The 24,150-nt window shown below is 42.2% G+C and overlaps 1 protein-coding gene and 1 non-coding gene across 6 annotated transcripts in view; one reads left to right on the forward strand and one right to left on the reverse strand.

Annotated features, from left to right (window-relative positions):
- The window catches only part of FAXC (failed axon connections homolog, metaxin like GST domain containing), a 92,424-nt gene extending 74,380 nt beyond the window's left edge, over positions 1 to 18,044 (forward strand). For 4 of the 5 annotated variants that reach the window (XM_041773717.1, XM_041773710.1, XM_041773725.1 and 1 more), the window contains 2 exons: positions 1,650 to 1,766; positions 9,447 to 18,044. In XM_041773717.1, coding sequence (XP_041629651.1) covers positions 1,650 to 1,766; positions 9,447 to 9,736 — 407 coding nt within the window. In that variant the 3' untranslated portion in view covers positions 9,737 to 18,044. The remainder of the gene's footprint in view (positions 1 to 1,649; positions 1,767 to 9,446) is intronic. The other variant, XR_005990636.1, reaches the window with a different exon arrangement.
- A 4,318-nt stretch (positions 18,045 to 22,362) lies between these two features.
- Positions 22,363 to 22,469, reverse strand: LOC121474845. Its single transcript, XR_005983554.1, has one exon. It is a non-coding gene; the product is annotated as a U6 spliceosomal RNA (small nuclear RNA).
- Between the last annotated feature and the right edge of the window lie 1,681 nt (positions 22,470 to 24,150).

The raw sequence follows: 24,150 nt of genomic DNA on the forward strand, positions 1-24,150 counted from the left end.
CCAACCAGCACATAGCTCAGTATGGATGAAATGCCACCCAAGAGGCTGGATGAGAAGAGCCTCTGCTGTGTGCTCTCAAGTCACCTCACTTATTCATCTAAACTACCAGCAATTCCTCCCATTTTATGGTTCAAAAAAATTGAGGTTAGTAGGCATAAAAAACCTTACAGTCCTACAAGGTCATATGTTAATAGCAAGGTTTGAACTCAGGGCTGTCTGAACTGAAGACTCTTGTTACCACCAGATAGAATAGACAGAGAAAGCTTTGGAAGGAGGCTTGTGCTGGACCGGGAAGGATGGATAGAATTTACCAGATGGAGAGAAGTGGGGAGCACATACAGACTGTGGAGGGCAGGGAAAGGGGTAGGCACAGCATGAGCAAAGATGGGACCTTGGGAAGCATGAAGTGTGCTGGGAAGGGGGGTGTCTCCCCCAGACTTGCCAGAGTAAGGAAGGAGCATCAGATAAAGCCAGAACATGGGTTGGAGGCAGAGCATAATGAGCCTTGAATTCCGAGTTTGGACTTTATTTCATAACCCATATCATAGCCCATTGATGGTAGTTGTGAAGGGGAGTGACATGGTGAAAAGAGTACTTTAGTGATTTAAGTCAGGTGGGATATGGAATGTGCTGGAGAAACAAAGGGGCTGCTATCATGAAAGCGAAGGCTTGAGGTACCAACATATGGTGCTAAGTACTTCATGTGCATTATGCCATTCATCCTGATGATAGCCCTAAGAAATGAGCACTGTTAATGTCATCCCCATTTTCCAGATGGGCAAACTGAGGCTCTGGGAGGTTAAGTACTGAGTAGGCTCCCACAGAGATTACTGATGTTGCTGGGATCTGAATACGGTGGATCCAGTTCCACCTGAGCTGCCTCTGTATGCTACAGTGCCTGACACTAGCTCGGGAGACAAGTTGGGGCAATTTTAATAGGTCAGATGTCCAGTAGTTCTGTAGTGATGGAAGAGGAGAGATAGGAGCAGAAGTGCAACACATCGTTGTATGCGAGCCCAATCCCTAGGCCTGGTAATTTCATAGTTTCTGTGTAGCGCTTCCTTCAGAAGCTGGTGCTCAGTGGTGAGACCATTGCCAAGACCATGGCACAGCATGGAAAACCTTGCCACCTAGCTTAGGCTTCTTGAATTTTTCCAAGGAAATGTATTAATTTAATAAAGTAGGTGCCTGAGGCTGGTGTGCTTGGTGTGGGGTACCTTTGAGATGGTTTAAGCAAATTTTCAGGTGTTCTTAAGCATCTCAAGTTTTAGTTACCAGAGTTTGAGATGAGGAGGTGCCTCCAGAGGTCTGTGGGTGATCACATCTCCCTTCACCCCATGAACCTTCCCCCTCACCTGCTTTTCTTGATATATTCCCAGTTACTTCTCTGTTTTGCTGCTGTATGGGCTGATACACCACAGAATTGTCTGTTTTACTTTTGTTTCAAATATATATATATATATATATATATATATATATATATATATATTTTTTTTTTTTTTTTTTTTAAGAAAAAGAGGGTGCATGCATTTTGACTGCAAAGCTTTTGACACACAGTTAAATGGACCTGTAATTTGTGCTGTATGTGATGGTGGCCATGTGGGGCAGTGCAGGCCAGCCCAATAACCTCTCTGCTCTGTCTGCTGCAGGTGATAAGAAGTACATCATGGGGCCCAAGCTTTCTACTCTCGATGCCACTGTCTTCGGACACTTGGCACAGGCAATGTGGACCTTACCTGGGACAAGACCTGAGCGGCTGATCAAAGGCAAGTCCTACAAACCTCTTCGGGTTTTGGGAGTTGCTGTGGGATGAAGGGGTGTGTAGGGGTAACACAATGAAGTATTCTAGGCCAATGCCTGTGAACTTGACTAAGTTTTATGGTGACACCAGGCTGTGGTGTCTAGGGCCGCAGTCAGTTTACTGTGCTCAGGATATTTAGGGGTTGAGGAGAGACCAGGCTGCAATCTTGCCTAGACTATGTTCTCCACAAAGTTGACACAAATTGTACTGTGTATCACACCAGGGCTTTTCTTTCAACTCTCTGTGTAGTGGACTTCGTACTTGTTGATACAGAGCTTGAATTCCACTTAGTGCTTTGGTTTTGTTGGCTTTCTTAATTTCCTTGGGACACAGGTGGCTCACCACTTTCTGATTTATCTAATGCTGCTGCAAACATGGTAGGCTGGGGCTGATGGACTCACTGCCCATCTCCATGCTGTTTTTGAGTCTGAGCTGGTTTATGTATTTCACATGTAGGTATAAGTACATATGTTTCTACATCATTGGAGTTCAAAATATTCTTTTCTCCTATTCCAGTGGGTATCTACAGGTCATATATTGAGAGTAGTAGAGCTAGAAAGTTCAAGATTGTGAAAAGTGGGGCAAGTGTCAACAAATGCTTCGTAAGTCAGATACAATGTAAGATATTATTACTTGTAGTAGTTGTGTATGTTGCCTAAGAAACACAATCTTGTATTTTTGTAGTATGAGCTTGGCTGTAAGGCCTGCCAGAGTTTCATTATGGACTGGAGGGGTAGAAGTAGGGGTGAATAGAACCAGACCTAGAGGAGGAATGAATATATGTGTGGGGGTGGGGGTGGAGGTAGGGGTGGTAAGCCAAGAGTAAAATTCCTGTTAGCAAGGGGGCAGGGAAAGTCAGATCAATGTGAGTTGATGTCAAGGACCAGAACTTGGCGTGTGTGTATGTTGAAGGGCACAGACTGAAGGGGTGAGATGTACAGGGAAGCTGGGCCCCTGGGAGAGGCTTCCCCTGTGTTGGTGGGTGGGAACTGTTTGGAGTCCTCTCCAATTTGAAGAAGTACCTAAGCAAGTGCCTGGGGGCCGGGGATAGAGGGTTCAAAGTCCAATATTTGGGTTTGAGAAGGGGAGTGACAGAGTTGATCAAGGTATTTATGCCCTGACTGAGCAGGCTGGGAGTGTGGATGAGGTTACCAGTGAATAGCATATAGAATGCTTTTAATGTTGGATGGATGATGGTTGGGAACCAATCAAGGCAAAATGATACAAGAAACATGAGGCAGGTGAATATTCATGTGTGGTAGTTTCAGGTGGGTGGATAGGAAGGTTGGTGAAGGCTATGGCACTCTGGTGTGTGTGTGTGTGTGTGTGTGTGTGTGTGTGTGTGTGTGTGTGTGTATTCATGTGCATGCCCAGAAGCTCAAACCAGGCTAAGGACAGAAGTCATTCTCCAGATCCTCCTATTGGAGGGGTTGGGGCTTCAGCTACATTACCAGACTTGGTTGGAATGGGTCAGGCATTGACTGAAGGTCTTCCAGAACTTCAGCTGAGTGAGGCCTGGGATAGTATGCACTGATACTTAATTTCCTAAATAATCATCATAGAGATGTTCTTTATCTTACAATATGTTAAAACTTACCTAAATTGAATGTTATCCTAATGGTGACATTTGTAGCATTTAACATAGTTTCTCTTCATTTTAATTATCTAAAAATATATTGGTTCCCTTTAGTTCATTTAGAGGTGTGTTTTATATGTACACTCTGTTCCTGTTACTTCCTACTCCCTCCCTCCATTTCTCCAGCACACCACTTTTACACACTGGTGAGTACACAGACTGTTACATCTGTCCCCATAATTCTTTATTTTTTAAATTTTTGATTAAAAAAGTATTTTAAAGATTTATTTATTCATTCATTCATTCATTCATTCATTCATTCATTCATGATAGACATAGAAAGAGAGAGAGAGAGAGAGAGGCAGAGACATAGGAGGAGGGAGAAGCAGGCTCCATGCCAGGAGCCCGATGCGGAACTCGATCCCGGGACTCCAGGATCACGCCCTGGGCCAAAGGCAGGCGCTAAACCACTGAGCCACTCAGGGATCCCCTGATTAAAAATTTTTTAATTTAAGTTCAATTATTAACATATAATATATTATTGGTTTCAGAGGTAGAGGTCAGTGATTCATCAGTCTTATAGGAAACAAACTGAAGGTCGCTGGAAGGGCAGAGGGTGGAGGGACAGAGTAGCTGGGTGATGGACATTAGGGAGGGCACTTGTAATGAGCACTGGGTATTATACTCACATACTTCTATATGTACATACTCCATACACGCTCACTTGTACACATAGACTTATATTTGTACCCAAGTGCTTGCTCATGCGTGTGCGTGCACGTGCACACACAACTGACATCATCTGTTATTGCTCAGAAACATTTAGGTATCCATTATAAGTAGAACTATCAAATTCTATGGAATCCCTTCGTGCAGGGATGAAGCATCTTTTTATTAAATTATTTATGACTTGGCCCTTCTCTCTTTCACTTCCTGGAAGGACTCGAGACACTTATTGTTCTTTTTAAAGAAATGGGTCAGCCTTTTTGGAGGATTGATTTTGAGTCCCACTCAAGGCCCACACATTTGAGGGAATCTGACACCATCATCTGTGAGGGACTTTGGCACATGGTTGCATGTACTTGATTCTTAAACAAGTTAGCAGCTTCCAGCTCTCCCTGGGGAATGGTGTTGCATGAATCATTAAAGTCCCTAGAGAGTCTCCAAATCACATTTTGGTCATTGGTTCCATGCTCTTCTAAACCTTCTGACTGGAGCTGCTAATAGGAAGGCAAACTACTACTTTCGTCTCTACTTCTTTCTCCGTCTTTGCTCTTCCTGTGGTGGAGACTTTCCTAAGAAGTAACAAGAGGAAGGAGAAGCAGAAACAACTAAGAACCTGTGTGATTTAGAACTGGCTCAAAACCAGGAGTGTGAATGCTTGGTTGGGTGAAGCAATTTTCTGCCTTAACTTTGGAGCTGCCAGGGCACTGTTGGCCTCACTGCATGTGTGAGTGTGTGAGTGCATATGTGTAAATATTAGCTTTTGGTCCTAGATATTAGTTACAGTATCTAGCCACACAGTGTACTGGAGCCATCTAAAATAGTGAGAAATTTGCCTTGATTTAGGTAAGTTGAGGGACTTTGAATATTCAGCAATTCTTAAAATATACATAAGTGTGTATTTGCATATATATATATATATATAGATGTAGATATATGAAATATTATTTTCTTGCTGGAGAAAATTTCGAAAAGTAGAAAAGTTAAAAAAAAATAACTTGTGCCCCCTGTCACACACAGAGAACTACTGTTAATATTGTAGCATGTGTCCTCATCTTTCAAGAAGTACATGTATGTATATATTTTTAAAAATTAGGATCCTGATGCTGATACAGTTATAAACCTATAGTTTTAATTAACTATGTATTATGACCATTTCCCTTGTCATTAAATATGCCTTAAAACAACATAATATTCTATCCCATGGCTACATTGTAATTGATGTGATTAATCTTCTTTTTCTGGACTTGTGGGTTATTTCACATTTTTTTTCACCAGTATTCTATAGTGAATATTGTATAAATACATATTCTTGCTTTTTTCTGGTTATTTCCTTAAGCTAAATTTCTGGTTGGGGAATTTCTACCTTAAAAGGTTTAAGCTCTTAGTCTACATGGCTAAATTGCTTGTTAGAAAGACTGAAGTTATGTATATTCTTATTTAAAAAAAAAAATCACGACTTGAGCCAAAGACAGATGCTCAACCACTGAGCCACCCAGGTGCCCCTTTTATTGGAAATTTAAATTTAAAAATACGTGATTGTCATAATAAGTTCAATTATATAGGAAAATTTTAAAACATTTATTTAAAACAATTTTTAAAAAGATTTTATTTATTTGAGAGAAACATAGAGACAGCAACAGAGAGTGTGAGAAGGAAAGAGGGGGAGCAGTGGGGAGCCCCATGCAGGGCTCTATTCCAGAATCCTGGGATCATGAATTGAGCTCAAGGCAGATGCATAACCGACTAAGCCACCTAAGCAGCCCTGATTTTTTCTTTTTAGCCCTGAATATTTTAAAAGATTTATGTTCTCCCCCTCATCCATGTCCAATATCACTCCCATAGAATAACCAATATTAAGAATTTGGGATGAATCTTTCTGTGCCTTTCTTTTTCATGTGCAAATTTACATATGTGTATATAGTAGTTTTGGTTTGTTTTTACTATTTTTAAGCTAAGCAATAGAACTGTATTATACACATTATAACTTGCTTTTTCCACTTAATAGAATATTATGTCTTTTTAACAGCTACAGAATATATAAAATTGATACAGTATAATTCATTCAGTCAATCCCTATTGATGACATTCAGGCTGTTTTCACCTTTCTTTTTTACTGACACAATACTGTTGCTATCCATACCATATATATCTTTATATACTGGTGCTTTTATTTTAGTAGACTGGAGAAATAAAAGTGGAGTTCTGGGCCAACAGATATATACATTTAATATTTCAACAAGAGATTTTGGATTATTTTCCAAAAAAGTGTATAGCAATTTATAATTCCATGAGACATGTAGTTACTATGCCTGACCCTCCACATTGGATATTATCAGACTTTAATTTTTACTGGTTTGATGTACGAAATCGTTATCTGATTATTAAGTACTATTTGAAAAAAATGGCAGTTTTCCTATAATTTTACAAAGTTTACACCTTCAACATAGGCTTTTATGTTAACACAGTCATATCTCAGACACACACACACACGTATACACAGAACCTATTTCTATTGCCAACTTTTTTCTATTCTTTTGGCTGGTGGCATGTTGAGTGGGTTAGCTGATGGAAAATCTAGGCACAGAAGGGACTGGCCAAGCCAGACAAGGATAGAACTCAACCATAAAATTTCATTCTTCTGTCCATTCTTTTTATTGGTGGCAGGATATGAGGATGGATATGTGGGCTCCTAGTTTTCGTGTATCAAAAGCAGTCCCTTTCTGGACTGCATGATGGAATCATCACTTTTTCTTGACAGCTCTTTATCTTTGAGGGGCGGCACCTGTCCCCTCATAATTCTTGAGACCCCAGAAAGAATTACAGGAAAAAATTCTGTGACAGAGAGTGTGCAGCTATTAATTCCTAAGCCAGGTTGTCAGCTCATCAGTAGAGAGGGAGAGAACAGATTCGTGGCGAAGTGCATGGTGTCTGGAGACTGCTGGTGTTTGAATCCTGGCTCTGCCACTTTCAAGCTATGTGACCTTAGGTGAGTTAATTAACCTCTCTGTTGCTTCAGTGTTCCCATGACAGATGGGGATAATAAAAATTCCTGCCTCATAGGATTATTGCAAGGGCTAATTCAACACATGAATAAAGCACTTCAAACAGTGCCTGGTACGCAGTAAGGACTATATGCATGTTTGCTACTGTTATTAATTTTTATTATTGCACACTGAAATGGTATTAATGTCACACACTATGAAGGCAGGGCAGCTCTCCTAGAAGAAAAGCAAAGAAACCGAGAGTAGAGAAACAGCCACACAAGAGGCAGATAGAACCATATATGGTGTAGATTCTGTGGCTAGATTCTGCCTTTCTAGATGCTCACTAACCTGTTCATAGGGAATGGTGTTGATTGAGGCAAACACAGCTGTCCCCAGACCCTACTGTGAAGTGACCATGATCTTTGATTCCGCCCCCACTCTCCAAACCTTGGTGCTGCCTCCACAGCTTTGTCCAAGTCTTGGTTACTTGTGAAGGGCAGCAATACCTGGTGAGGTGTTTCATGACTGGTTCCCTGGGGAAGAGTCTAAGGGAAGGTTTTGCCTGCATCTTTTCAAGGAGCACTGATGTTGGCTCCTTGGCTTCTGGCTCCTGGGCATGTATGTAAAATCCTTGAGTAGGGAATCAGGATGGACTCTTCTGTAATATGAGTGAAGTGTTATGATCTGAGACAACTGAAAATGGTGACCTGGAACCAATACTAGTCCATGGAGTAGGACTAACTCCATGGAGTAGGACAAAACTTTATTATGTTTTGTAGGAATGTGCTTATTGAAGCAGAGCAGCAATCAAGTTTTGAAAAGTTTTCATGGAAAATGCATATAATGATGTTATGCAAAGTAACAGGAAGTGGTAATAATGACAATAATTAAATAGAAGATATGCAGAAATAAATTGCACCAAAATGTTAATTGTGATGACCTTGGATTGATGAGAGCGTAGGTGCCTTTTGTTTTCTTCCTTATCTATTTATACCATTTCTATATACAGACTTCTAATTTTCCGGAATGAGAGTATATTATCTTTGATAGAAAATAAAATAGTGTAGTTAAAGGCTATAATCAAGAGACTCATTAATATAGAAACAACCTAAAGGGCCACAAAGGGGGCCTGGTAAAAAACAAAATGGAACTATGGTACATCTGAATAATGAACTGCTGTGCAGTTGTCAAGATGATAGTGTGAAATTGAAATTTTCTCATTATAGGCTGTTAAGTGGGAAAAAGTAGCATAGGAATAATATATAATAGATGCTAAATAGCAAATGTAAATATATATAAATGTATATAGAAGTATATACATTTCTGGATGAACATAAACAAAAATGTTATTACAGTGGATGCGATTATTTGTAACTTTTATTTTTTGCGTATCCACATTTTCTAATTTTCTACAATAAAACATGGATTACCTATATAACAAGTAGATGTTTATAGAGCTTTTAAAAAACAAACATCCGTAGAATACTCTTAGGGCAATGAGATCCTGTAAGGAATAGTGACAAATTATGTATTTGTAAGCAATGTTGCCATCTGGTGGATCAAAGGCAAAAACTCACCCTCTTCATTTTTCACTGGGAGTTAGGAAATGCATGTCAAATTCTGTGTCATGTTTCAGACCAATACCTGGACAAGTTTAGTGACTTAACCAAAGTGTTCCTTTGATTCACGTGAAAAGTAGCCCAGTGACTGGGTAGGAACCTAATTATGGGTGTAGCGTTTCAATTTAATTTAAAAAATTTTAACAAAATACCTGTTTTACTTAAAAGTGCCTGTGGGCACACTCATCCATAGACAATTCTGAGTTATCCATTTTATTTAGGATTATTTAGGGCAAAACTAACATCTTAACATAACTTTTTTCAACTACTTGGCTTAGTACCCAGACCTTAATTACACTGCAAATATTTGTAGAATGAATGATTACTTCTGGCTGACTTACCCCAACTAACAGTTGGTGTATTTTCATGAGCTATAAATTAATTTAAATATGAACCAGTCAAAGCACCAGTTCTCTTGATAAGCAAACATGAACTAATAAAATGCTTTACAAAGCCAAATGATGGTAGTTTAGCTACCATTGTGGATACTCTACCCCCACCCCCCATCATCACCATAAGACTCTCTCCTATATCTCACTCAGCCCATTTACGAATTTAACTTTTCTCACTCACCTTTCTTCTTATGTGCATGAACATCTAAATCTTTGATAGTCCCCGTGGAGAAAAACATTGTTAATGTCTCCCCCACCACATTCTTCCCAATTCCCCCATAAAGCTAAGCTGCTGCCTTTGAGAATTAACCCTGGCTTTCCTTACTGCCACCCCCCTCTCCCCTGCAGGTGAGCTGATCAACCTTGCCATGTACTGTGAGAGGATAAGGAGGAAATTCTGGCCCGAGTGGCACCACGATGATGACAACACCATCTATGAGTCTGAGGAGAGCAGCGAGGGCAGCAAAACCCACACACCCCTCCTGGATTTCAGCTTTTACTCAAGGACAGAGACCTTTGAAGATGAGGGAGCAGAGAACAGTTTTTCCAGAACCCCAGATACGGATTTCACTGGACACTCGCTCTTTGATTCTGACGTGGACATGGATGACTACACAGACCATGAACAGTGCAAGTGATGTTCAGCCTCGCTGACCCTCTTCTGCTAGAGCTGCCACTCCCTGGGGTTGGCCCGACATCCTGGGTAGAAATCCATCTCAGCTGGGAGGAGATCTTCGTGCTCGGCACACTTCTCACAAGCTAACTGGACTATAGCAGCCTTATTTCTTTTTGTACAAAACAAAAACACAGAACCATTCAGATGGCTCCATTTAAAACAAACAGGCAAAAAAAAAAAAAAAAAAAAAGTCAGCATGGTTCCTGAAATCCATTTTTGTTTTCATCAGAAAACTAACATTTTGTGGTAGAGCAGGTGCCAGAGCAGGTTGTCTATGGATCGTGTTTACGTAGATCCTCTTCAACCCGAGGGCTTAGCTGTGAGATGGAGTCTTGAACATCCTGCATCCACCTGGGTTCAGAGTCATGAGACAAGTCGCCAGGAGAAATGTAGGAGACAGATGTTCTATGGTGGCTGCTTGTATTTTATTTGTGTATATTGTATGTTGAGATAATTCAAATAAAATCCATAGATATTCAGTGAACACCTACTACGTGCAAAGCACTGTGTTAGGTGCTAACCAGTATAAGTTTTCTTTGTCCTGCCAGTGACTAGCTGTGTGATTTCGGGCAAGTCCCTTAATTCTTGTGTGCCTCATTTCCCCCACCTGTAAGGTGGGGATACCAATACTCTCCACCTACCTACCTCACAGGGGTGTTGTGAGGATTCACGTGGTAACATTCGGCGCTTTAAACCTCTTGGAAGGGGTGTGACATAAACGCAACATTTTATTCTTGATTGTGCTTCCGACGTATGAAGATTCGAGGGCAGAGGAATTCCATATCCAGCCAACAGCAGCCACAGTCAACTCGCAAAAGCCGAGCAGACGAAACATGCAAAGGCACAGCTAGGACTCTGTCATCGTTCTTCCCTGTGATCTTGCTTGAATCGAAATCTTTTGTTGAAAGAGCCTTGAAAAATATTTTTACAGATCATCAACAGCTACACACAGTCTTCAATTCTGTGGACCTGCAGAAGTCTTTCTTTTGTTGCCTGAACGCACACTGGAATGTCGTCCTTTGTTGACTCCCGAGTGTTAAGTTGCCTGTGTTTGGTTTATTTGAAGGGAATAAAGCTCAGGAATATGATAGGTTTCTTAGAGGTGAAGGGGAAGGTATTTGACTGATTTTTCTAAGCAGTCGCTTACCAACATGTAATGTCTTTTTGAAAACAAACCTTGCAAGAAGTATTGAAAAGATGAAGTATGAAGAGGATCCTGTTACTGATATCAAAGCACTTTGTGCAGTATAGACTCTATGCAGTTTTACTAATGCAACCTTTCTGGTGTTCTCAGCCATTGCCCCATGAGAGGAAGGCAATGCTGAGGACAAATCTTAATATTTCTTAAGGATTTCCCATAGTCTCCCTGTGCTCCCTCTCCTTCCCCATAGAGCACATGGATCCTTGGGGTTACTCTATTTACCAAGGCATCTCTGAAGACATTATTTTTGTTGACTTAAAACATTTTCCAGTGAAATATGGGGTGAAGATGCTGGGGTGATGGCCGTGGATTTGGGCTAGGAGGGTCGGTGTTAAGATTTACTACTGCAAACAGAACTGCTTTGCTTCCGATCACAATGGACTCACTGGGTAATGGTTATTCATTGTAGGGCCAAAGACGCACTGCTTAAAAGACAGCAACTTGTGCTGAGAAGTTCACATACTTTGGTTGAAAAAGACTCTCTTTGAATATGGCTTTTGCAAAAACAACCCTAAAATGCGGTGGATTCACAAAGAGGTAAAGGGGGAGAGTTGCTGAGGCCGCTTACCATTGAAGCAACTGTGTGGGATATATGTAACTGGGAAGAAATGTGGAGATGCCCTGAGTTAGAAATTCTTGTTGCACAGGAAACCCAATTGGTAGTATCTTATTAAAACCATTCATCTTCCAGAGGAGACTGTTTGTGCCTGATGAAAATGTGGTGGAGAAGATACGAATGGATGAGCGTGTTTTATCTCCAGCGTCGTGTGCGAGGATTGGTCATCTCTGTCTCTAACATGTGTTCCAAGGTCAGCTGGTGGTAGTTCTGAGTGACTAGGGATACTTTGACTAGGGAAATTTTGGGCTTGAAAATGTGAATGAAATAAACAGATGGACTATAGACCTGTCCGCAAAAAGACCGAGTTGCCCTGCTCCCACTCTTAGCTGGAAAGAGTTGTGTTTGAAATTTTGCCAACAATTTATTCTTACTATATAGCACCAGGTGTGTTATATCTTCACTTCAAGAATGATTAAGTTATGCCTGTGTAGAGTCACATATTTTTTTATTGTGCATAGCTTGGAGGGCAAGTACATGGAGAGCCAATGTTTTTTTGTGAAGTTGTAAAATAAGTCATTCTGTCTAGATACCTCTCACAGGGGCTTGAATGGACATTACCACTTGGAGTCTTGGGTACCAGCCTGATGGCTCATGACTGACTATAGAACATTTTGTAGGTGTAACCTGATTTGGAACCCTGGAATATACCCAGGTTTTACCTTCCATGTGTGTTATGGAAACAAAAGGACCAAGAGAGAATCGCTGTGGTGTGGATGACCTGGGTAGTCTTTATGGGATGGCTTTATTTTTATTTTTTTAATTTTTATCTTTCATTCTTAAGCTCCCCAGATTTGAAATGTTCTCCGATATGGTGAACAGGTGCTACTTATAAGAAAAAATAACAAGAAATTAGGGGATATTTTGGTTATCTGGCTTACTTGTTCAACTTGTGTTTCTTTTTTTATTGGAAAGTAACTTAAGGAAGTGTGATCTTTAATGTTAACAGATGTTTTTTGGTTGATCGGAAGACCCACTAGCCACCTGTTTTTGTTTGTTTCTTTTTTACCTGTCATTGTAAAAATAAATTCTGCTCTTCCATCCCTCTCCCATTGTCCCTTATCCCCACTCATCAGGATCGAAGAGCAGCAACAATGTGTTTTAATCTACATATGGCAGAGTAGATATAAGGGCAATATAAATTTATGCAGAGGTAAAGTATATTGTCAGAGTTTACCATTTTGTTGTTACAATGAATTGTGAACAGTGATGCTACGGAGGCCATCCAGGTGACTGATCATAGACTTAGAACAACTTGGACTTGAATCACAATTGCAGTCTGGCCCTCCAATGAACCTTGCCTGTGTGTACTGTGGTGTTAGAAATTAGGATATCTTTTCCTAAAATAGTTAAGAGTTCAAGGAAAGGAAGAGCTAGGGATTTTAGCTTCATGGGTGTTGCCTAGATTATTTGAGAGGAAGTATAGAATCATAGCAATGTATAGCGGGGCCATGGATTAGTTGTAGAAATCCCCTTACAGGAGAGCCTCTGAGGTTATTGGCTCTATGTCACATGCACATTCATTTGGAGGGCAGGACCTGAACTGAAGTCTTTGACCTTGCTTTAGATGGTTCTTGCCAATTATACCACTTTGACTTGGTTTCCTTTTAAAACTCATGTCCCCTGAGAAATCACTCCATGCCTGTGGAACCAGAACATCCCAGCCTCTCTTAAAGAGTGCTTGGAGTCTTCCACTCTTGTTCTCCATGTCTATTCAGGTCAATCCAGACCAATTCAAGAGATCTTTCATTAGGATTTACTCTGTGCAAGACACTGCTAGACTCTATGAAAGACATCAAGTCACCAAGACTCCTTATCCTTTGTTATTTATCTTTAAAGAATCCATACCTGTATGTTCACTTATTATGTATTTACTGAACATCTACCTACCCTCTGCCTGGCCCTAGGACCCATGCTGGATAAAGAGGTGAACAGAACAGACATGACATCCTTGTTTTAGGGCATCCTTTTTTGCCCAGACTTCTCTGAAAGCTTCTTTTAAATGCTTGGTTGCTTCCCTGATCCATTCCACCCACCACCATTAATTTTTTAAAAAAGCCTTGGCCCTGAGGGGCTGCCATATTGCCTCAGGATGAGGGCCACTCCCTGGGACATGGTATTCTCACCTCTTCTCTCATCTCATTTCCTGTTGTGTCTCCTAGGGCTCCACCATTGTGAGCCATCCAGTGCATCTGGGTTGGTCTCTTTGCCACTGCCTAAATAGGCCTCGTGTCTCTCTGCCTTTGCTTATGCCTCTGCCTATGTTAGCCTCTCTTCTGTCTCTGCTTATGCTAGCCTCTCTTCTGAAATGCCTGCCCTTCCTGTCTGCTGGTCCAACTCATGCCCAGCTCTTGAGGCCCAACTTCATCCATTCTGCAAGACTTCCCAGCCCATTATAATCTCTCCTTTCTCTAGAAACACAGCACTCATCATTTCCTTCCATGATGGCTACATGGGAAAGGTATGCCCAGAAAGCAGGCCATACATTAAAAAGTAGTGGTTTTGAATTTTTTGTGTTGGGGCTGTCACTGACAATCTAATGAAAGTCCTGTACCTTATTACCAGAAAAATACATATATGCAAATATGCAAAATTTTACATATAAGTTCAGTTTTAGAGGCCTGAAATCATCCATGGATTCCTTAGGGGTCTCACAGACCCTAGCCAAATAAGCCTACTAGAAAGTCTTTAAAAGTTACTGTTGTTAGTGTTCATTCTTTCTTGCCTTTGATGTATTCAGAGAGGAGAAAAATTGGTCTGGGATGTGCGTGCAAAAGCAATCTCTTATTGTCCATGTCGAGTGTGTGTTGAGTGACAGGGAAGGAAGGAAGAAGAGCAGTCTAACATTAATTGATAAAGTGTCTTTGTCTTGACAGATTCGACCTTTCGAAACTGACAAGATTTTATTGTTGTCATCGTCGGTTGTCTTTAAACTATCCAAAAAGTTAGTTTATCAAAATCAATTCAGGGCCAGATGAGCTTCACTTCAGCCCTGGAATCCACCACTTCTGCATGGGTAGGGTGACTGGCTGGGGGCTTCAGGTAGGAGAGAAGAGGCTGGATTTTTCCTTATAGGAAAAAGGTCTGCACAGTCACATTTTCCTGTACTCATCCATCCATTTATTCATGAATTCATTCATAGGATAATTGTTGAGTGTATTTTCAATAAAAGGATGGTGCCTTTGTTGATAGGTAACTACTCAGGTTTTTCTTTATTGTCGTCGTCTTTGTCGTCGTCTTTTTTTTTTTTTTTTTTACAGGGTGAAGTTATTTTTATTGCTCCTGACTATGATCCAAGATCCTTTGCTTTCCGTTATGTGCAGTGCTGTTTAAGTTGAACAAGAACCGATGAAGGTACATTCGATCACAAATACTTCCAAGTCTGAATGCTGAACTCTGGCAACCCATCTTTAATAGATCCTGCCATCAATTATGTATGATTGTGGAGTGTTTGACCTTCTTTCACTTGCTTCCGGTGGTCTGGATGAAACTAGGTGAAGTTTGAAAGGTTCCCCTTAGTGGGTGGGGCAGGAGGTCCCTCTTTCCTGGAGTACTCTTGCTAGTGCTCGGAGTAAATGCAAACACATCATGAATGTTTTCGTCATTTGAATTGCTTACCAGACACTTGAGTTTTTAGTCCCTGACTTTAAAGAATATCCGGAAGATATTATTTAAGATTCCTTAACCTTTACGATAAGATAACTGGGATGAGTAACATATTGACCTGGTCTTTAGAGATGGTTACAGAGGAAACTGAAAAATAGCTTAAAGGAAAGTGACTCAGCTCTCTTGGGGCTGACAGTGTGACCCCCTCTGGCATTCTGGCTCTTGCCAAGGCAGGGGACTTGTCCCCAGAACAAGGCCCTCTGAAACTTATTGCTGGCTAGATTATGACAAAGTGGGATGCTCGAAATTCAAGATTATTGCTCCAAGTTGTAAAACCTTTAGATAAATAAAGGGGCCCATTGCAATAATAAACTAACTTATGAATGTGGTCTATCCAGCACCAACACTCATGATCATTTTAGTAGGAGAAACAAGTTACCTAGAATAAAAGATTGGTAGAGACTTTAGTGTTCTGTACACAATTAAATAACATCAGCAATGAACTTGATGGCCTTCTTGGATTTTTGAAAATTGTTGTCCCTATTAGTAGCTTTAAATATTTTGAAGCAATCCACTAATTGTAGAGCAATATGTATTTATGATAATGGCTAATTTTATTAAATATGAATAATTTACACCCTGCCCCCACCACAGCAAACATCTTTTTCTTTTCTTTTTTTTTTACTTTGTGGCTTTGGAATAGAGCAACTCATTTATCAATAATATTTAAAACTTTTCCTTTCTTTAATATTTTTAAAAGTTACTTATGTCTTTAAAAATAATAGGATTCAGCTCCTAAATTGTCATGTTAATTAGCTGTGGCTAAAAAGCAGAAGGAATACAATTAAGTGGAGGGCTAGGAAAGAGAAATGCAATGCTTTGGATATTTGCCACCTCCCTCCTCTTAAAAGTCACAAAACGAAACAGATCTGTGGACTTTTTTAAACAGTTGTTCAGAATTAGAAGTGTTGTGTCATATTTTCTTCTCTCCAGTAAGAGATCACATTTGGCTTATTCAAACACAAACCATGTCCAAATGATTGTATTTTTACTTTAAACAAATTGAATCTGAATTCTTTTGCAGCAATAAGATTAAACACAGTGCTCAAATTTTTGAGGAATCTCTGCTTCAGTAGGGGTGACATGTTTGTGTTACTCCTGTCAAAATGATTACCTCAAGTAATCAGTCTCATGGGATCATGCTTATTGTAAACATGTGTTTTCCCCAGAGATGTGCATCCTGCAGAGTGTCTGACAGCTCAGACGGTGGTGATGGTTGGGAAGATGAGGGTCTGAATCCTTCAGTTAATGGTATGAGGATTTCATGGAGTGGGAGGAGAGGAGAAAAGGGCAATGGATGTGGTGGCTTCAGGCAGCCACATGGTATGGCCGTGTTAGAGATGTGTCCGGCATGTCAAAAGTTGTCTCAGTGGTGGTGTTAGTAACACAATACAAAATCCAGGTTTATACATCAAAAACAAATGCAGTTTGTAGGGAAGGGTTGTTTGTGGATATACAGAAGACCAGTGAAGGAAGCATTGGAGGAACATTGATCTTTGTCTTAATTTATATGCTTGAGCTCCAGGGTTGTCCCACCTAAAGCCAAGGAAGTAGGGGAGCAGGTAAGAGCAGAGTGTTGGACCCCACCCAGTTCCTTTGATTCTGGAACTTCCTTCTAGTTTCTCAAAAGGGTTTGTGGCATATGGTTTCCATTTTATAAGTATAAAATGTACACAGTAATGTATATTTGTTTCGTTGATGTCCTTTAAATGGAGACAGCCCAAATCATCGGTATTTAGGCAGGGGTCTCCAAACCTTTGTGCTCATTCACTCCACAGTAAAACTTTCTGAGCATGCTCGTTAGCATATTTATTTATAAACACACACACTGCTCACACTGCTGTACTGATACGTACATGAAAAACCATGGCAAACATAGAAATTTTCATATTCTCCTGCACTCAATAAGAGTTTAGGGAATGGGGCAAGGTGTATTTAGGGGTAGCACCTAGAAGGCTGCAATTGATTAAAGAATGTGTATGTAACATTTGCAGCAAAGTGATATGTAAAATAGGCATGGGCGCATGATCGTAGGTCAAGGAATGTATGCCTGCGTGTATTTATTTTTACTTAAAATGGACATTTTTAGTTGGGGAAGAGAATAGTGAATACATAGATATCCCTTTACAAGAGCTATTTTTGATCCTGTTTTTTGGGACCACTTGATCTGGAATGTTTCGGAAATTTCTGAAAGATTTCACAGTCCATGGATTTAAGCAAAATAAGAAAGGAGGGGAAAAAAAACAATGCAAATATGGGATGTATTACTTGAGAATTCCAGTACCAATCTGAAAAGCATGTTTTGCTAATTCCTGGTAACCATCATCTCACTGATTATATATCTTTCTTCTGTTCGTTTGTAACCCCATGTCTGCAAATGTGTGGAAGATGCACAGATTTATTTTCAGATGTCTGAGATAGGAAGGACTGATGTTGGTATAACTTGAACCCACATTTCAACTGCTTGGGGGCTGATGGGTGGACACGGCCGGCCTGGAAGCATTTACCTGAACCATCTGTTTTGCAAACACAAGGAATAGCGTCTTGCTGAACAAAGGGCCTCCGTGTGGAGGTGGCATTCCAGTGTTTATTTCTGGACCTATGAGTTACTTTAGCACAGTTATTGTTAGTAGTTTATAAAGCCATATTTAAACTTGTACACTTGATTGTAAGATAGATTTGAATTGTGCACTATGTTGATTACTGTATATAAATGTGGAAATTCTGTACATTTGGTCTCAATGCTGTATGTATTTGATGTGTAAATGATAACTAGTGGTTATGAAATAGCTTTGCTGTGAATGTCTTTATTCCCATTTGCTTCTCTTTTTGCAAATTTGAATGTTTTAAACGTTACCCTCAGGAGGAAAATCTGAAATTTTTGCATCTAACATACTGTTAAGTGGTGGTCTCTTAGATGCTTGGGAAGATCTTTTCCTTGTAAGGCTCTTGTATAATTAAAACATAGGTAATGAATTTTTTAGCCATATAACTTTTGGAGAAGAATTTCAAACGAATGTTTTTTAAGTAGAAAAACAGGTCTTTGAATATGTTATCCTCCCCTCTCCTGCCTTTAGTTCCTTTTTAAGATTTTATTTACTTATCTGAGAGAAAGAGACAGAGAGAGTGACTGAGAGGAGAGGGAGAAGCAGACCCCTGGCTGAATAGGGAACCTGGTGAGGGGCTCGATCCCAGTATCCTGGGATCATGACCCCAAGTTGAAGGCAGACACTTAACCGACTGAGCAACCCAGGTGCCCCTCCTGCCCTTAGTTCTTGCCCAGTGTGCCCCTCAGAGCTTTTGGGGAGTGATACCCACTAGTAGAGAGAAGAAAAGGAGAGGGTGGAAGCGGGACACATGTTAAGACCTTCACGGTGGGTACTAGGCCTGATGACAGAGCAATTTCCTTTTCTACTGATAGTGTCTAAATTAGTTTTTGTACCTCTTCAATGAAGTATGACTCCCATTTTGTAGATGAGGAAGGAGCCTTGGGAAGGTAGATTAAAGTGGCTAAGATGTGCTCAAGTCATAGATTTGCAGTGAGGGCTTTAGAAATACAAATCCTGTCACTAAGTGTTCTACCCAGACACGCCTGGCAATGAATGGCAAAAGACAGCGGGGCCTAAGGGCATGTCAAGACCCATAGAGACATATAGGATGTTTGAAATCCTAAATCTGGAAATTTGACCAATTATTATTCATACGTTAGCATCTTAGCATTTATTTATTTTTTTAAAGAGATTTTATTTATTCATGAGAGACCTACAGAGAGAGGTAGAAACATAGGAAGAGGGAAAAACAGGCTCTCTGCCAGGAGCCTGATGTGGGACTCAATCCTAGGACTGCGGGATCGTGACCTGAGCCAAAGGCAGACGCTCAACTACTGAGCCACCCAGGTGGCCCTAGCATCTTAGCATTTACAGCAAATTGCAATAAGGTAACATTCAAAATCCTAAATTTCCCCAACCATGGGAATATCTATTAAGTAGGAATTGAGAGGATACTGTAATCCCACATTCTAGAGATCATAATTTGGTTTTTAGACCCCCTTTCCTCTGCTGACTTATAAATCCCAACTAGTCAACCCTGCTTATTAACACAGGCCCATAATTGAAAGTGCTTTGGGACAAAGCTATATCTACTTCCATTTAAGTTAGCTCCGGACCCTTCCAGAACTTGTGGGGAGGTCCTGGGTTCAAGCCTGGTCCCCTTAGGGAAGCTTGCCCTCTTCGCTTTCCGAGGCATCAGAAGGAAGGGGGGTGTTCGCCTTTCCAACGTGCTGTGCTCTCTCAGAAGGAATGTCTTCCTGCCAGTTGTACTGAATATTCCACGACTTGATTTTTCATATTTTTGTCCTTCTTTCCTTTCAGAGAAGAGGCAGAGCAGGTGGTGTCCTGGCTCTCCCAGGGGCGGCCTATTTTGTTTGCACATGATGCCACTGTCAGCACCCATTAAACACTTCCCAGCTGGGCTGGTTCCCATTAGCACCAGACTTTTCTTTTAAAGCCTACTGAGGTGAAAGTAGTTAATCCCGTGGATGAGAGGAAACTGGAAAACAAAGGAAAGAGGACCAGCTCCCTCCCTCATGGCAATGGCTGTGTTGGTGCCCTGTGTGCCCAAGAGCTACCTGGTGTATTTTCGTGGTGGTGCGCCCATTGTGAAGACGGAGGGGGTCATCTCCAGGTGAGGGCCTGTTAGGTTGGAGGCTCACCCACTCGGGGAAGTGTGTTTGGCCTGGGCGAGCACATTGGGTAACAGGTGCTCAACATGTATCAGGTCAACCCTGATGAAAACAACACCACAGGCAGCCTTGAAAGGGAGGAGGAGAGTTGAGGGGAGGGCTACAGGGGGCAGGGAGCAGCCCCAGACCCCTTTCCTGGGCCCTGCTGCTTCCTTCTGCACCCTCACAGACCTCCCTGCGGCCAGCTGGGGCATTCATGGGCTAGCAGTGGAAATTTTAGGACTGCTCCGGGATGTCAGAGTCCAGATTCCCTGGTAAGAGGGGGGTAAGAGGGGAAGGAGACTAGGCCGGTCTGTTTGGAAGTCATCCCTCTGAGGGTCAGGAATGAGGACTTATGCAAGGAAAGAGTATTTATATAAGACTTGTGTGATGACAGCCTGGATGTGGGTCCTGGATGTCCGAGGAGAGGTGGCCACAGAGCAGCTGGGCTGCATCTCGGTGGCCCCCGAGTGAAGTTAGAGACCAGAAGTGGGGCAGGGGTGCTGTGGGAACCGGAAGGGCGAGATGCCAGGCGTGGAACGCGGAGCACATGCACAAGGAAATGCTGACTCCCGGGTGTGGGGAAGGAGAGGACCAAGGTGTGGGGGTAATGCTGGGAGACGGGATGTGAAGAAGCTCTGGTCTGGGGGAAAGTGGTGGTTGGGTTTAGCCACACCAAAGATGAGCAAGCAGCAGGAGATGTGGGACTGGAGCTTGGGAAGGGGGGGAAAGTGAAGCTGCAGCCCTGGAAGGGGTTGTGGAAGCAAATGGGCTGGAGGTTATTTCCTGGGGAAATAACAGAAAAAGAAGGAGACAACCCTCTAGGTTAGCATCTTAGCATTTATTTATTTTTTTAAGAGATTTTATTTATTCACGAGAGACCTACAGAGAGAGGTAGAGCATAGGAAGAGGGAAAAACAGGCTCTCTGCCAGGAGCCTGATGCGGGACTCGATCCTAGGACTCCGGGATCATGACCTGAGCCAAATCTTTAGCTCCCTGCATTTGTATAATGTTGCCCTGCCGGTAGGATAATGTCTCAGTAACTCCCTGCCCCTGTCACCTGTGTCCTCACATGCGAAACAGGGGGTCTTGCAGGTTGATCTTCAAGGTACCTTCCAGTTCAACCTCCTTTCGTCCTTCCCCATGGTTGAATACCACTTTCCTATCAACACCGATTCCACCTCCTGCTTTCTTGATTTTGATCATGTTGGAAGGAGGAATTTCGTGACCAGATCAGCCACTAAGAGCTAACATTTACGTATCGCTTAGTCTGTGCCATGCCCTGTGTTCTTGGCAACCCGCACCCCTTAATTCATTTAACCTTTACAAAGGCCCGGCGAGAAAGGGACTATCATTGGTGCCACTGCCACCACCATGATTAGCATCACCACCACCACCACTACCACCACCACCACCATCACCACCACCTTCCTCGGCATCATCACCATCATCACCATGTCTGGTTCACAGATGAGGAAACTGAGGTAAAGAGAGGCTAACTGACTTGTCCCGGGTCTCCGCCCGGACAGGAGGTTACAGATGGTGGCCAGCAATGGGGTTTAAAGACCTAGGTTTGACCCCATTTTGTGCACCGCTAGCCCTACACCATTCTAGTGGTTGTGACATTGGACCACACAACCTTTTGAGGAGAAGGCTGTAAGGACGGAGGGTGCTTGTGTGGAAGCAGAAATGACTTGACTTAATTAACTTCTGAGTTATTCTCAGGCAGCCATGGGGTTTGTCTTCTTACAGAATGCACACAAAGCCTGTCACCAGGTCTTGGATCCATGTTCAGACAGACGCTGGTTCTGTGCTGGGGGTGGGGGGGGGAATCTGAGTTGTGGGTTATCCCTGGTTCATGTGCTTCCCTTCTGGTGGTCATGGCCATTGGCCCCACACACTGGCATTCACCTTGACCCTCCTTAGAGAGGGAATTCCTGGGGAAATAACAGAAAAAGAAGGAGACAACCCCCCTAGGTGGCAGGGTTCTTCGGGTTTCTACTGCCTGCTGCCCGGAGGAGCTCATGACATGCATTGCTGGCCACCATCTGTAAGCAGTTGCTGCACACTTCTCCGTCTCTAACCCCACACCGTGCTCCCCGTCTCCAGACCCACATATCCATATGCCCGTGGGATGCTGCCTGTGGATGTCTCCACACGTCCAGATGTCACTGCTAATCCACATCCTCCCTCCGTCTGCTGTTTGTCAGGGTTCCCGAGCCTCTTAGTGTCTCAGCAAGAACCCCAGAGTCACCCAGTCCTGGGGGTTCTGCTTCCTGAATTCCTTGGAATTCATCTCCTCAGCTCAGCCTGAGCTTGTGGGGCTGCTGCCTTCTGTCTAGGTTCCTTCCTTCTGGTCCGCCTCCCTCAAACCCAGCCTCCACCTTGCTGCCAAGCTATTCAAGAATTTGCATGTCATCCTTGCGCAGGGGCCATGCTAATCTTCTCTGTGTTGTTCCAATTTTAGTATATGTGTTGCCGAGGCGAGCACTGCCAAGGGACTCATAAAGGGAAAACTGTCCATGTTGTTTCTGTAGCTTTCAGGATAAAGTACAGGCACATGAGGCCTTCCGGGACCTGAACCCGCCTCCCTCACTTGCCATATTTCCCACCACTGCCCTTCCCATCTCCACACACCAAACTCCAGAGCTACCAAACTATGGATTTTGTCACCTTGTTTTACCTGTCATTCCACCACTGAAGGAATGATGCTGTTGTATATAAAAAAAAATATTGGCATTTTTTTCCTCCTTTTCTATTTACATAGATAACAAATGGCTGGCTATAGTTGTTTTTTTTTTTTTTTTTTTTTCCTGTTTTCTCTGTTGAATGCCTTCTTTTCACCAGACTTTCCCCAAGGAGAGAAAGCGAAAGAGAAGGGTGTTCTTCATTTCTGACCTGGTGGGGGATAGAAAGGTACACCAGATGCTGACTCTACCCTCACTGGTAGGTAAGACATAAAACTGGTAAACTATAGATGTTGATAGATACCACAAGAGAGGGATAGATAAGATGGGTTGGGGGGATCCCCCTGGTGGATAGAACCCTCCCAGTACAGGGAGCCTCATCTTTCTGAGATGACCCTCACTGTCAAGGACCTCCTCTTCACCCTCAACATCTTAGACAGGTAAGTAGCATTAGCCCTGCAGGGTTCAAGGAGGCCGAGAGCTGTCTTTAAAGGATCAAAATGGACCTAGAGCACATCTGTGGTTGGGAAGGACAGGGTTTTCCACCAATGGCTTAGAGGCAGATGGTGGGGGCTGTTGGATGTCTATAACCTTGTGTCTTAGCAGCAGCTGCATCAACCCCTTTCTCCTTAAGAGTAGCTTCAGGAAGTCACTGTGCAGCAGCTTTTCCTATGAGTGCATATTAGCTTCAGGGAACTCTTAGGATGGAACACTCGGGAAACCCCATCCACAAATGCTTGTAGTTGTTTCCTTATCAAACATTTGCTTTACTTGTTGCGGGGTATTTATCCCCCAGGCAGGGCTCTCTAGCCCGCTGTAGGATGTCTGATTTCTGGTGCTGGATAACTTGAAGGGTTTAGGGTTTGCAGTAGGTAGAGATATGAAAGGAACCGCGTGATCCTCTCCCACAGCATTCGTACATGTAGTAAATGCTCAATAAAGACTGGTTATAGGAATGGACAGATTCTCAAGGAAAAGAAAGATCAAATTGCAAAGAGACATCCAAAGTTTGAAGTTTGACATGACATACTGCGCAGAGGCAGCGGTAAATCACTCATAGAACAAACCACAGGTGACTGAAATATGGGGTAGTAATTTTTGTAGGCTCAAGTGGTTTATGCAGTCCTTAGGATCTCTTGATGGAGTTATAGCCCTGTAATTCAAATAGCTCCCATTTCCTTGACACATGTAGACCATGGATCTGAATCCCAAATCCTGCCCATGGCTGGCACTGCATTTTTTCCCACCCCTGCAGTCGTTTGCTGCCCAACAAAATCTTATTGGAGCCTCTAGTGTGAGGTACATTCACCCATTCTTTGTTTTATACTGTTTCTATGTACTACAATCTATTTATTAATGAGACGGCATCCATTAAAACTGTGTATGGCTCTCTTTTTGGGGTCTTGGAAGTCTATTCCTTTTAGCTATCGGTTTTTGAATCCTATAGGAAGCGGAGTGATATTAGTGATACTTTCTTTGCTTAAG

The sequence above is a fragment of the Vulpes lagopus genome, chromosome 1, assembly GCF_018345385.1.
Source record: "Vulpes lagopus strain Blue_001 chromosome 1, ASM1834538v1, whole genome shotgun sequence".
Taxonomy (NCBI): Eukaryota; Metazoa; Chordata; class Mammalia; order Carnivora; family Canidae; genus Vulpes; species Vulpes lagopus.